Source organism: Crocodylus porosus, unplaced genomic scaffold, assembly GCF_001723895.1.
Source record: "Crocodylus porosus isolate Cpor-Errol unplaced genomic scaffold, CroPor_comp1, whole genome shotgun sequence".
NCBI classification, from domain to species: domain Eukaryota; kingdom Metazoa; phylum Chordata; order Crocodylia; family Crocodylidae; genus Crocodylus; species Crocodylus porosus.
The window spans coordinates 188261271-188276336 of record NW_017728906.1 but is presented as its reverse complement, the minus strand read 5'-3'; the positions used below and the strand labels follow the sequence as shown (position 1 = coordinate 188276336).

Sequence of the window (15066 nt, the reverse complement as noted above, 5' to 3'; positions counted from 1 at the left end):
AGCTTTGATGAAGTGGACAGAGATAAAAACACATTGCAGCATGGTTTATTATGGTTTGCCTGGACCTCAAATCAAATGCTAAACCTTTCAGGGTGTAAGATCCTTGCTTAGAAGTCAGTCTGTTGAAATCGCATAGTGGGAAATATCAGGATTAAAAGTTAGCGTTTGGAAAGAGGGTCAATGAAATAACCTCTGGTAACAGAATGGAACAAGTACTACAGTTCTCGTTTGTGTTAAACAGGACAGAAATCTGTATTGAGTAGGACACTTTGGAAAATCAGTAAAGATATTATCCAAAGAGTTAATACTGCCCTCTCTCCTATTTGCCTGTATGATGAAGTTTGTTAAATTTCAATCACCATGGATACTGAATGAAAAAAGCATTCTATATTGGGCCTAATGCTGTAATATAATTAAGCTTATAGTAACATTAAAGATTAGATTTCCTAAGTATTCCTTTTTTACCACAGATCATTCTCGAAGGCCAAAAATGTAGTTCCATGTTTTTCATTATATTTTTAGTGTGAATCACCATTGCAGGGTATTTCTGGAATAATTCTCATGATGCTTTACAACGCATATTTTTGTAGGCTGGAGACCTCGAAGAACAGTGATATTTGCAAGCTGGGATGCAGAAGAATTTGGCTTGCTAGGATCCACAGAGTGGGCTGAGGTAAATCTAATGTCAGTTAATGTCTAAGAAAGTTCTTCGTAATAACAGCTCTTCTGCCTGCGCCACTCAGGAGTGTGCAGGCAATCTAATGCATGTGTCCAGAGTTGTTTACTGAATACTAAAAATAGTAATAATCTTTCCCCAGGAACAATAAATTAAATTAAAATTATTAAATTAGAGTAAACTAAATTAAAGTTAGATTTAGTTTAACTTTTGCTACAGACATGCCATATGAATTTCACCTTAAGAAGCCACTTGTGCTCCCGACTATCTGACCAAGAGACCAGTGGCTAGTCCCAACACAAGATGTGTGGGGATATACCAACATATGCCTGGAAATAGAGACACTGCCAAATGGAGATATCAGGCTTGCTTTTCCTCTTGTAACTTTTGTAAATTGGTCTAGCACCAGTGACTTCAGGGACTTTACTTAAGCAATCAGGTCCTTTGTACTGGTTGCTGGCCTATAAAAAATCACTTCTGCCCAAGGTACTTCCTGATCTACCTTGAGGCAGTGAATGCTCAATTCATATGAATCCAAATGTCTTAATATATAGTATCAAGGTACCCTGTCTCAATACCACCCTTGAGAGGGAAATGCCATTTTATTAATTTAATTCAATATGTCAAGCTAAAGGCAGCATGGATTCAGATCTTTCCACAAAGTCCCACTAATCCAGGGGTGGGCAAAGCCTGGTCTGCAGCAAACTCCCTTTCCCAGCACCCCTGCTTGTGTTGCTGTGGCCGGTTTCCATGGAGGCACCAGGAGCAGCAACACTGTGACAGCCTGGGGCCAGGGTTTCCATGGAGACTGGCCCCAGCAATGCTGGCAGGATGTGTGGCTGGATGGGGAGTTGCTCCAGGGCTTCCCCTGGGATTTTGCACAGTGAAGGCCTGGTCCAGAGCCAGAACAGAGCTGTAATCCACTGCCCATGTGCCCTGGATGTTGGAGGAGGAAAAGGAGTGCCTGGGGCTTGTGGGCATTGGATCGTAGCACTGCCCTGGCTCCGGACCACGCTGTCACTGCTGCAAGATATCAGCCCCAGAGCACCTCCCTACCCAACCCATGTGCCCTGCTGGGGCTGGTCTCCATGGAAGCCCTGGCCCTGCACTGTCACACCGCTGCCACTACTGGAAACCAGCTGCAGTGGCGTGGGCAGGGACTGCTAGGAACTGGAGTCCAGCAGCTGGCCAGATCTGCCATTTTGCCCACCCCTGTACTAATGACTTGTAAAGGGATCCTTGTTGAGTTCCATCATATGACGTGTTGGCTGGCTTATTTTACTATTGACAGATGCTCTTAATGCAAATATATATATATATATATATATATATTCTGTCTTGAATGATAGTGGTTATAAGTGATGAAAGGTTACAAAATAAAGGATGAACTAGGGAAGGTACACAAGAGCTTCTGTTTACTCTGTTCTGTATCACGAAGACTAGGGTACATTCAATGAAATTGAGTTAATGAAACAAAACTGATAAATGAAATACATTTTTCACAAAACATATAGTTATCCTAGGGTTCTCAATGCCCAGGAAGCCCTTGCACCAAAAAGCTTAGCAGAGTCTGAAACAAACTGAACATTTAGCTGAAAAATGTCTACTTTGGGTTTGTAGCAGCTTCCCCAGAAGGAGTTGTAACTTTTGACTATTGATGGCAAGATATTGGATTCGGTGGACCAATGATCAGATGCAGCATGGCCATTCGTGCACTCCTGGCTTGGAAAAAATCATAAGCTGCCATTTGTAGTAGCCATTTAACAAAACATATATATTTGTGCCATATAACACAACAAAACAATAACAAGCCTGGCTCCTGCATTTGGTTGGGATGGCCATGTTTTGTTTTGATAATTAGAAATGGTTGGGTAGGGAGCTGCTCTGGGGCTGGGATCTTGCAGCAGTGACAGTGTGGTCCAGAGCTGGGGCAGAGCTGAGATCCACTTTTAAATAATTAGAGAAACTGGACAGGATTCGGGGGTGAATGACAAAGATGACAGCATGCAAACAATATGAGAAAAGGGGAAGAAAACTAGGTGTGTTTAGTTTGGAAAAATGGAGACTAAGGCATTGTTTTAAAATATTGGACAGGCTGCAGTAAATAAGAGGGAGAAGACCTGTTCTGTCTTACACAAAGAGCAGGACATAATGGGACATTTGGTTCCCTGGAGACAAGTAGCAGCAGTGGACCTTGTGCCGCCACTTCTTGTCCCTGGGGAATGCCCATGCCACATGTACTTTGGCTGTCTGAGCATGTGCTGCTCTGTTTGGGTTTGTTCCCCACTTTTTTTGACTCCTGGCTATCCAAGGGTCAAAAAAATCCGGAAAAACAAAATGGAGCACTGTGCCCTTGCAGCACAGAGAACACCAGACTATGTGGGATGTGGCACTGCAAACATGTTTGTGGCACCACATACTGCACAACTGCACTCATCTGGATGCACGCAGTGAGTTTCAATGCAGTAAAACTGATGTAAATTAAATTTCAGGAAAAAAAGCTTCCTAATCATAAGAAGCGCAGGGAAGTTGGGGTGTTCTTCACTGGAAGCTCTCAGGAAGTGTTTGGATAGGCTTCTGTCTGGGATGGTTTAGGACATGCAAATCATGTATTTGTGCAGGAGCTTAGACTAGGTGACCTTTGAGGTCCTTTTCAACCCTCCAGTTCTGTTCTAGCATGTTTGGGTGAAGTTCACTGGGTCGCTGAAAAGTGCTGGGCGAAAAAATTTGAAAAACATGAAAAAGATTAATGCATGTGTCAACTAGTAAACCAGCTGGAGAGAGAACCTCTTGGTTCCACATGAATCTTCTCTCCAAAAGTATTTTGGGGGCTGGCTTGTATGTGGAAAGCTGTAAGGCTTCAGGAAATATGTGCAGCATTATTTTGAAGGGGGAAGTTTAATCACTTTTTTTTGTTCTTAATACAGGAGAATGCCAAAATCTTACAAGCACGAGGAGTTGCTTATATCAACGCTGATTCCTCTGTAGAAGGTGCATGCTACGTGGGGTGGTGGATTGGATGAAAATCGCATTTAGGCGGTTTCATTCAGGCTAAGTTTTGACTTTGCTATGAGCTCTTTGCAAGGGATAGCGCATAGCTGCCTCAGGAGCAGCTTAGAACAGGGCTGGCTGGCTGGCAGCCCATGGACCGCATCCATCCTGTTCACTCCCCCCACTGCTTCTGCTGCTGTGCCGGCCGTGGTCTCTAGCACAGGCCACCGCCCATGTGGCAGGTGGGGGGAAAGGGTTTGTGCTGCTAGTGTGACAGTGGTGAGGGGGCAGAGTTCACACTGCTTACACTGCTTGTGTGGCTGTGATCAGGAGGGGCTCCCACTGCCCACATGGTGGCAGGGGCCTCATACTGCCTGCATAGTGGGGGACCTGGGTATAGCAAGAGTCCTGGGGAGCCTGTGCAGTGTGTGGCCTGGGGCCCAACACCCACAACTGGCAATGTGCACCCCCCAGCAGCTCTGAAGTTGGCCAGCCCTGACTATAGTAGTTCATAGGTTCACCCCCGACACCCAAAGCCCCCTCGGGTCAGACCCACTAGCGACACTCTCCAGCTCCCCTCACCTCCAGTCTCTTGCCAGGCCTCAAAACACTTCACCTTCCCAGATTTGACCCCTTTTTCTCCGTCTGAGCTTTCAGCCCAGGTCGTCTACCTTAGGCCTTGGCTCCTGGGCCTCGTCCATTCGTGTCCCTGCCCAAAGCATGCCTTGACTTGCCGAGTGGCCCTGGCAACCTGTTATGTAGCCTCCAAACCTCACCCGGCCAAAGCGCTGACCAAACTTGAACACAGAACACCATCTCAAATGGTTCCAAGTCAAATATAAACCCTTCTTGGGGTCTCTGCTTACTCCAGCCTCCAAACCTAGAGCTGGCTCATTGCCCCAGCCTCCAAACCTAGAGCTGGCTCATTGCCCCAGCCTCCCACATATCTTGCCTGACCTGCAGCCAGTTTCATTCAACACTCCTTACCCCGTGGCAGTCAGTCAGGGTCGGAGGCTGGACTTACATGCACCCAGCCCAAGCCTGGCCCCTTTCTGGTCTTCACCCCACAGGACCTGACATTGCCATTTCCCTTGCCAGCAGCCTGGCATTGCATAGCTTGTTGCTCAGACCTGTTGCCCCTTGCTGTGAGGCTTTCTGCAGTATGCCTTGGCTATGCCTCCCGTTTCCAAGGGTAGGGGTCCCTTGTTATACTGACTCGGAGGATACAATCACCCTCTGTTTTGTCCTGTTGCCTCAGGGCAGAAGTGTACTGTGCTGAGCCTCTATTCATGTTTAAATATATAGTGGGAGGGAAAGAACCAGGGATCTTCTCACTCTTCACCCATCCTATGAGTTTGGCAGAAGCTTTCCCCACCATGCTGTTGTCCCAAATGTAGGTAGCCAGTGTCGGTTTGTAAGGCAGTTCTCTTGGGTCATGGTACTAACCTGGATCACAATTCAGTCTGGGAGCTGGAATGAATAGGCCAAGTACCCACAACTGGATGCTCTTCGCTATGAGATTCTTCTCATCTTCTCTCCAGCCCCTTCTTATTACATGTCTCACTCTAGCCCCCCAAAAACAGACGACCTCAACTTTGCAGGATTGACTTCCTCCTATAAATACTACCCTTATCTTTCAGGAAACTACACTCTGAGAATTGATTGTACTCCACTGATGTATGGACTGGTATACAAGCTGACCAAGGAGGTAATTCAGGAAAATATCAATAAATATATCAATAGTAGCTGCTCAAAGGAGCTGGGCATTGCACTTGGTGTGAAACTGGTCCTTTGGCCAAGCTGCAGAAGGCCTGTTTCTAGGTCACCACAATGTGAACATATGCAGGCTTTACAACTAGCCAGGTCAGGCAAGTAAAAAAAGCAATTACCAGGTCCACCTAAGCTACTTACTGATATCAGATTTAACAGAGCAAAAGGCCTGAAAGGGGGCATTATACAAGAAGGCCTTGAAATAGATAATCCAAATATAGTTTAGCTTAAAAATGTTAGTAGTAGTGATTGATGTAACCAGGTGTAGTGAAGGAAGGGGATGAGAAATCCTTCCTTCCTTCCAAGAATCATAATTTTCATAGGGACATATATCTCATTTAACTGATTCTACTCTTAGTTACATTAGTACTACCCATGTACACCAATATAGTTAATCAAATATAAAGAAGAGCAGAATTTAGCCCTTATGGGTCCATCCAGATGAGTATGGCCATTTGGTTCCCTGGGGGCAAATAGCAGCGATGCACCTTGCGCTGCAGCTACTTGTCCCTGGGGAGTGCCCATGCCACATGTGCTTTGGCATGTGGCAAGTGACCCTGGATGGGGTAGGAGAGGCTGGGACCAGCACTGTTCTGGCCCCAGAAGCCTTACCTGGAGTCCTGGGGGCCTCCCAGGACTGCAGCCATCGCAGTCCTGCACAACTCTGGGCAGCCAGCTCTGCTTTTCAGCTGCGCTAGCTTGCACTGCCCTGGTTTTTTTTCTATAGTTTTTTTTGACCCCTGGATATCTGTATTAAAAAATATGGAGCAGCAGCTGCTAAGGCAGTACACATTTGCAGCACAGAGAACACTGGACTGTGCGGTATGTGGCATTGCAGACATGTTTGTGGCACCACATACCCCATGACCGCACTCATCTGGACACGCCCTGTGTGTTTGGTTTAATAATACTATGCATTTGTTCAAAGTTGATTTGTTCAAAGTCAAATACTGATATTTCTGGATTTTTGCAAGGGACTCCATAAAAAAGTGTATGTTGACCTGTCTTTGATCTGAAATAAAACCTTTTATCTTCAGGGATTTTATAAACATTTCAGTTTCTAAATGAAATTTACTAATTTTTTACTTTTCTGAATTGTGCTGTTTCTTTCAACTGAAATTGTAATTTTAGTGAATAAACTATTCATTGTGTAGCTCTAATAATTATTGTTCCACCTATTTTTCAAAGTACTAAAGAAGGGCATACAAAATTTGATTGACTTAGATCAGTGTCTTAGTCATTCTCCTAACCAGTACACTTTCTGTAGTACCTGCTTATGGCTTTGTTACTTGGTAATATTTACATCTATACCACTTCGCCTTTTTCACATGCATTTTCTCTAGATACCAAGTCCTGATGAGGGGTTTGAAGGCAAATCCCTTTATGAGAGCTGGTATGAGAAAAACCCATCAACAGAATACAAAGACCTACCCAGGTATGTGACAAAGAAAATCAAGGGTATGCCTGAAGCTACTGTGGGTTGGAAATTCAGGGCAGGCAAGTTTATTTTTAACTGCAAGGAAAGCCACAGGTAAAGGAACTATGGGACAGATACTCATCTTGTGCAAATTGTAGTCAAAACACTGATTATAACTGAACTGGGACATTTTACCAGGTATTGAGGAATTGTGTGTGAAGAGTAAACTGTCAGTATTACATATGGAGTTTTAGCCCTACAGCCTATACTTGTTAATTGGATGTATAGGAAGTGGCTATATCCTTAGACAATCACATCTAAAAAGGGATTCCTGCCTCTAAAACGTGTGGTTATGGTTTCAGTTATGTGGGAGACTCATTTGCAATTAAACTAGGACCCAAATGTAATTGTTCTACAGTTACAAATTGGAAGTAGTATTTTATTGGTGTCTTAGCCACCTTTGCAAGAAAGCATAATCAGTGTGTGAAAAGAAACAGTGACCGTATGTTTAGTAGCACTGTAAGGCTGCATTAGTACCCAGAGGAAGTTAAAATGGATGGAACTGTTTGGAGCCACGGTTTTGTTTTGTATGTCGTTTTTTTTCTCAGATAGTCAATGGGAAAAAAAATCGTTTTTCACATACCTCTCTGAAAGCAAGACATGAGCCATAAATCCTTGTATAATCTGCTGTAACCATAGTCCTTATCATTCTCCAGTTAACTTTAAAATAACTCTTTATTTAGAATGGATAAAACAGAAGCCAGTGGGAGGTGCCCATGATCAATCCAGAATTATCCCCTAGGCCTTACTTCCCAACACATGGAAGGCCTCAGATTCTATAGCCTAATGAGGCCATTCCTGGAGGAAGGAGCTGGGCTGATTTTTATATCTCTTATCTCTACAAAACGACAGGGATTTCCCCATGTAATATCTAATGTGAATTCTGTTAAGTTATGATTGCACAGGGTTGCATGTGTGAGGAGGTAATGATTATGTCTGTGTCCCCGGACCTGTCAGCATTCTCTTCTGTAGATTCCTTCTTTCCCTGGAGGTGAGGAGCTGAGTTTATTATTTGAGTACATGTAAGGCTCTGAGAGAGCAAGAACAATGAACAGATTTTGAGAGATTTTTTTCCCCTCAGTTAAGTCCACTGAGTTTTTAGGGGTGAGAGTGGTGTCTGAGAATAACAAAAGAGATGATGCATGAAACTGTGTGATAGGTAACTCTGGTGTGGTGGAGATAATGGGAAGGATAAGAGGAAGAATGGGATAGGGAAATGTTTTTTGGATGGGGATGTCTGAAAGGCAAGTGAATAGATAATTATTACACTTGTCCAAAATATATTAAAAGTTGGATATTGTGACTCAAGATGTTTTCCCTTTTCTTATCAAAAGAATAAATAAGCTGGGTTCTGGCAATGACTTTGAAGTCTTTTTTCAGCGGCTTGGCATTGCATCAGGCAGAGCACGTTACAGTAGAAACTGGGTAAGTCTGTGTTGTTAGACCCTCTAGTCACTATCTCTTATAAGCCACTGAATAATACCAACTACTGTGAGTCATTTACTTGGTCTAGAAGGGATGGCTTCAGGTTGATTCTGTAGGTATATAAATGTGGATTATGTGGAATTTAGCCTGTAGGTCCCAAAGAGCAATTCAAATTGGGCATACATCAGCAGTCACGAAATGCATCTGATGCCTAAAACCATTAGACATCTCCATTTGGACTAGAAAGTTTTCTATATGTGTGTCTACATGATATGCTTTACTGCACAGTAGACTAATCTAAGGCAGATTAAAGCATCACCTTCTATATGTGCATGTCAATTACTGTGCATTAAATTAGTCTAATGTGCCATTTGCTAGTATTAATACTTACAGGTACTAGACAAATGGCACATTAACTAATGCACCGAAGTGCATGTGTAGAACCTGACTGGGAGCAATTTGCTCCTGGTTAGCCGAGGCAGCAGGGGGGCACAAGTTCTGCCTGGCTAAATCCCAATCCCTACAGGGTTGAGGGAGCTGGTCTGGAGCCAAGACAGCTTCCCCCCGAGCTCAGGCCTGACCCCCATGTCCTATACCAGCCCAGGGCTGGCATCTGAGGGAGCCTGAAGTTCGCCTCAGCTGATGCAGGGGGGGGCAGAGCAAAGCAGGAGCAGCCCTGGACTGAACTGTTCCCATCAAGAGCAAATTTGGTCTGATGGCACACATTCAGATGCATGCCTAGGCACAGTTCAGTGTGCCTGAATTTCCTACACGGAATATTCAGGCACATCAATTGTATGTGTAGACGTGCCCTATGGGTCTACAGTAGGCCTTGGGAACATGCTCAGAACAGATCCAGTTGTAGCTCAGAGGCTGCCTATCACTTGCATGGATAGCACTGAATTCAACTGAAAAACAGTGGTACTCGCCTTTTGCCCCACAGCCAAGTGATTACAGCACACACCCAGGAAGTAAAATTCTTGAGTTTTAAGCCCATTCATGATGAAGGAATTCAAAACACTTCTCAGGAGGGTGCCCCAACTTCCAGAATGTAAGATCGCCTGGGTGAGGACACCCCTCCTATCAAAGCTGGGCATAATGGGCAGCCAAGGATGAAAGAGTTGTAGAAGTAAAAAGAGACCAGGCAAAAGCAAGCATGCCTCTGTAGCCCAATGAGAAGTGCAGTCCTCTTGGAGGGAGAGGTTATGGTCCCTGCTGCAAAGGTTAGGACTGTCTAATGTAGTTGGAACCAGATTCCAAGTATCCCATCCACTTACCTGGGCAGCAGGTGATATGGATTGAATGCCTTTAGGATGATGAGAGCTGTCCCACTTCCTGGGATGGTGCTGTAAATGTTAGCAAAAGATGAGGGCGTGGCACTGCCATGACTATGATGATCGGTGCCGGTCCTGAGAAGTGGGACTAGATGTTCTGAAACGCAAGTGAACAGAGGTGCCAGTATGTAGTGCAAATCAGGTGCCTAAGCTCCTGGGATGGGCAGGAGTTCCAACCCGTGCCTGTTCTTTAGTGGCTCCCATTGGCTACTTTCTCAGTTGTTCTTCAGACGCATGCCCGTCCTCATTGTCTGTAGAGAGTGAATACCCATGTAACTCTGAACCACTCTTCTGAGGTGCCTGAGTCTCCTCATTGATTGTATAGGGATTTGATGTGCCTAAACCCAGTCAAATTTAATCAATCACCAGAAAAAAATGGCTAAGTATTAGGCATTCTGACACTTAAGCGTAGGCACCTACAAAATCCATATGAATCTGCCGTAGTTCTCTGGGACAACGACTACTTATGTCTTCATTTTATGATAACACAATAGGGCCTAATGCATAAATAGGGCTCTGAGGTGCTACCACAGTACAAATGTAAAAAAACCCAACCAAATAACTGAAAGCACAGTAATAATAAGAATAACTGAATTTGGCATCAGCCAACCAATAGACAAAGGCTCTTGAGGCAGTGGTACACTCAGAATTGCCTGTGACCAATTGTTGAATGCCAAAGTGGTGTTTTTTGACCAATATAACTCTTCTAATTCTTTCTGCACCTGCATCATGAAAGGTAGACAGTTACAAAATACAACCAGGCATTGTGTCTTAAACAAAATACCTTTTTGTTGTGAAAAGGAATATTTCAAGATATCAATATAAAGCACTGCTGTGATGCAGGCACATGAGAGGAAGAAACATTTTGCAGCACAGTTGATCTGTCTAAAATCTTGTATGAAAAATATATATATTTTTTTTTTTTGCAGAAAGTGGAAAAATATAGCAGCTACCCAGTTTACCACAGTATTTATGAGACCTATGAAATTGTGGAGAAGTTTTATGATCCTACTTTTAAGAATCACCTGACAATAGCTCAGGTACGGGGAGGTCTGGTATTTGAGCTCGCCGACTCTGTTGTCCTTCCCTTCGATTGCAGAGATTATGCAGCAGCTTTAAGTAACTACGCTCACATAATCTATAATTTGTCACAGAGTCATCAGAGTGAAGTGTCAAAGTACAGTGTGACATTTGGTATGTACTACCCTCCATCACAATTCTGTTATTGTTGTTAAGCATTTATATAATCACATTGCTTGGTAGCTTTGGTCACAGACCAGTATCTTACTGGCAGGTGCCATGCAAACACGGAACAAAAATATAGGCCCTACAGGAAAAGATTAATAATCTAAGTAAAAATATTATTTCATTTTTATCTCTAGAAAAAGGCAAAGAGCCTCGTTGTACTGGTCCCTTTGCATCACTGATAAAATACAGAAGGCCCGGTCAACACTGGAAATTGTAACTGTTAATCACGGCAAAATAATGGTTGTCCTGGTTCAAAACAATATGCAGATCAGGCCTTAATTAGTTATCTAGTTTAAATAATCCCTAAAGTAATCCAACACAAAAAAAATCATCTATCTACTCACAAACAACACTCACACAAGCTCTGTCAGGTTTCACAGTCCATATTACACATGCAATCATGGAAAAGCCAGGGTATTACTACTCTTTAATTTACAAGTGTGCGTGTGTTTGATTTTGTTCTTCAAGTAATGAGAATTAATGAATACAATCATTGGCAAAAACTAAACAGAACTCAAGGTTACATCCTTCCTTCCTTATCCCTCCAGATCCTCTTTTTTCTGCCGTGAAGAATTTTACAGAAGCTGCTATTGATTTTCACAGGAGATTGCAGCAAGTAGACATCAGCAAGTAAGTTCCATAGGTTCCTTTCCCATCAAAACAAATAGGTCATTTTTTGTAAACCCAATAGTTTAGCGCACTCATTTTGTGAACATCTGTTCACTTGAATATTCAGATATCAAGCAATGGGAGTGAGGGTTGAGGCAGATGGATCCCTTGAACTCTTTTCCCTTTAAAGATTGTATCATTACAGAGCAAATGCCTACCCTGTTTTGCTTTACAGCATCAGATTCTCATTTAAAGTGATGCTTCTTTACACAAGTCTGCGGCCCACTTTAAGGCTGACTGAAAAGAGAGGCAGACCCACTGTGGGTATCTGTTGATATTTTAGTGGTGGCCACTGTGCATTTAAATAAGTTACCAGCATTTGACTTAGGCATAGGGATCTGCATGGCTCTCATTGCTTTATGGCTTGGGTTACTTACACGTCTAAAGTCAGAGCAGATTATCTCTGAGAGGCTACTGATTTCAGTGACATTGATTTCCCCTAGCAACATATTCATCTATAAAATTAAAACTATGAGCAGCTTAATTTTTGGTTTTATGGAATTCTGCTGCCTTCTTGGATCCCTTCGACTCACTTATTTTCACTTCTGCAGCTCGTTTCTCTGAGGAGGTATGTGGATCCCTGGCAGTTATCAATTACAAAGCTTATATTTTGAGACATACCATGTAAATCTCTGGCTTTGACCTTTTTTTTTTTCCTGACCTAATGAACTATATCAATAGAAACAAATGGAGTCAAATTTTGAGAGAGAGCAGTTAATAGAGTTAACTGTTTAACTTAATCATTTCATATGGAAAATCAAGTAGCTTGCTATATCTTGTTGAATATTGCAACACACTATGAAATGGGAAAGCTCAATCCAAGAGTGTTTACAGGACTGGAATAAGTTAAGTATTAAAGAATGTAGACATGATTCAGATTTTGTTTGCATGGATGCAGATTTGGAAGTCCACCCACTACAGTGTAGTTACTCCAGATTTGCCCTTGTCCGAGATGTTTTGTTCAGCCTTCCTTAATGAACCCGCTCTTAAGTTCTGCAATACATTTATTGTGTAGCACATTGGTTTCCAGTCCTGCCATTTAATACATTATTATTTAACCTTGTTAACATCAGTAACAAGGAGGGAGGTTATCAGTAATGTACTTTGGTACGTACAACACACAGGGACACAGATGGTCTCTGCTGCAAAGAACTTACAGTTGAAGAAGAGAGAAAAACAGCTCAAGCACATGATGTGTGGTATGTCTCAAAGGATGATTTGAACATCACAAGGCTCTTTTTTAATGTGATGTGTTTTGACATAAAAAGAAGTGACTTTTACTCAAGCAACTAGACATTAGCTAACTTCATGAAAGAAGTGTTTATTGAAAAAAAGATTTGCAGTGGAGAGGGAGCGGTTAGCTTTGACATGAGAGTGGAAAAGAGTTCCAAGCAGAAGCAGCAGCCAAGGCAAAAGTACTTGACAATCCCTTCCTTCCTTAACACATTCCTTGGCATCGAAGAATAGCTTTGCATGATCTCCATGTTATGAGCCAAGTACTCTTCTAAATCAGCGTAATTCTATTGACATAACTGATACTGGCTGCCTGTGTGTGATACCAGTTCAGTTCTACCAGCTGTGTTTAGATATGATATTATAAGTCTGCAGCTGTGAAAGCTTTAGGGCAGAATCTGCATGTACAAGTTTCTCTGGGGCTAACACATTCCTCTGGTGCTTTCTTTTTAGCCCAATTGATGTAAGGTCACTGAATGATCAGCTCATGCTTTTGGAAAGGGCTTTTATTGATCCTCTTGGTTTACCTGGCAGACCATTTTACAGGTAAAAAAAAAAAAAAATCCAGCCTCTGTGACCCAACTTTTTTCTCCCTTTTTAGCCTAAGAACCCTTTGGGAAACTTCAACCATTTAGGATATACAAATATTTGAAGAGAACAAGAGTAGCATTTCGCGCTGAGAGAGATATTAGTGAAACATAAAAAATGAAGGCAAATTTAATCTGATTATTAGGCAAAATTTGAGTGAGGTGTATTAGAGAAATCATAGGAGGGCTTGGCACAAAGCCAAATAAAGTCAAGTTTTTATTTATTTCAATGGGCTTTTGATCAATGCTAAGGGTTTTATCCTGCTCCTATAACAGAGCTCCCACTGACTTCAGTGGTGTGGAATCTAATCCTAAAAGTCTCCCAGAGGGAATAGAGATTTAAGATTCAAAACTAAACTAACCTTTATTAGGAAATGAAGTGTAGGGGCAGTTGGCAAGCAGCAGGGAAATGGATCTGATACATTATGTTTTATATAAGTGTGTTAAAATATGTTTGGTCCTAAAGGCAGGCTAGTAAAGCCCGCTCAGGGGCAAATCTGAAGAGGAGGGGGTTGGTGGTACGCTCACACCCCCCTTTATTTCCTGTTCTTCTCAAAGTTTAAAACAAACTGCCTAACAGGGATAGTCACTTTTTGATTCAGGCAGAGTGGAAGGAGTCAACCTCATGGCTCATCGTATATTTGATTCCTGCTAATCTTCACTCCTGAGGTGTTAACAACCCTTGATCTTCTATTAATCAAACTATCCTTTCTTCTATCATTATGTACTCTGTTGGTGTTTGTCTACTGACCCCTGAGTGTGTCCTGTAAAGGAGTACTGCTGTATAGGAACCTGTACAGGATGGTTTGTTCCTAGGGGATTCAAACCCATAGCAAATGAGAGACGAGGAGGGAAGGGGCATGGCTGAAGGCAGGCATACCTTTGTGGCAGTGACACAGGAGTCAGGGGGAGGAGGGAGTTGCAAAAGTGGTTGGCGAGGGACAGAAGGGGTTTGGGACTGTGGAGGTGAAATGGACTGTGAGCGTGGGTGGGGCAAAAAAGATTGTGTATGAGGGCGCGCAGGGGTTGTGAGGGACTGCCTTGAGGTTTGGGTGCTTGGAGGGTAGGGGGCAGGCTTAATGAAGTATGAGGCAGGGTGGGGTCTGATAGGGCTCAGGGCATGATGGGTTGATGCTGAGGATATGTGAGATAACAAGGGACAGAGTGGAGGCAGGGGGCATTGGAAGTGGCAGAGGCAGTGCACAAAGCATAGTGAAAAGCACATTGGGACCATGGTGGAAAGTCTGAGGGACCCACACTTTGGGTTACAGGGCACCGTTCTCCCTGTGGCCAGGCTGGAAGGTAACGGCTCTACTGCCCTGGAACCAGTTGCCTACCCCACCCTGGAGCTGGCAGTCACCCTCAGTCTTAAACACAGTAATATAGCTATAGGCCCCTTAGATATTGTAAAGCTTCTAGTTCCTTTTTAGTTAGAGGAAGCTATGTGTTGTGTTATGTAATTCACCATCCAGTGCCAGGTGGCAAAGGCCTGCAGCAAGGCAACAGCCCTGGACTTCAGGAGGGCGGACTTCAATGAGCTAAGGAGAATAGTCAGGGAAGCACTGAGGTCACGGAGGGGAGCCAGGTGTCCAAGAAGAGTGGTTGCTCCTTAAGGAGACGATCCTCCAAGCCCAAAGGGAGGTAATCCCAACACGG

At 43.3% G+C, this 15066-nt stretch overlaps 1 protein-coding gene across 4 annotated transcripts in view; it reads left to right on the top strand.

The window, feature by feature from the left end:
• The window catches only part of LOC109306785 (putative N-acetylated-alpha-linked acidic dipeptidase), a 49868-nt gene that overhangs the window by 33097 nt on the left and 1705 nt on the right, over window positions 1-15066 (top strand). For 3 of the 4 annotated variants that reach the window (XM_019530354.1, XM_019530356.1, XM_019530357.1), the window contains 8 exons: window positions 591-673; window positions 3604-3667; window positions 5308-5375; window positions 6781-6872; window positions 8249-8339; window positions 10603-10867; window positions 11470-11551; window positions 13277-13369. In XM_019530354.1, the coding sequence (XP_019385899.1) occupies window positions 591-673; window positions 3604-3667; window positions 5308-5375; window positions 6781-6872; window positions 8249-8339; window positions 10603-10867; window positions 11470-11551; window positions 13277-13369 (838 nt within the window). The remainder of the gene's footprint in view (window positions 1-590; window positions 674-3603; window positions 3668-5307; window positions 5376-6780; window positions 6873-8248; window positions 8340-10602; window positions 10868-11469; window positions 11552-13276; window positions 13370-15066) is intronic. The other variant, XM_019530355.1, reaches the window with a different exon arrangement.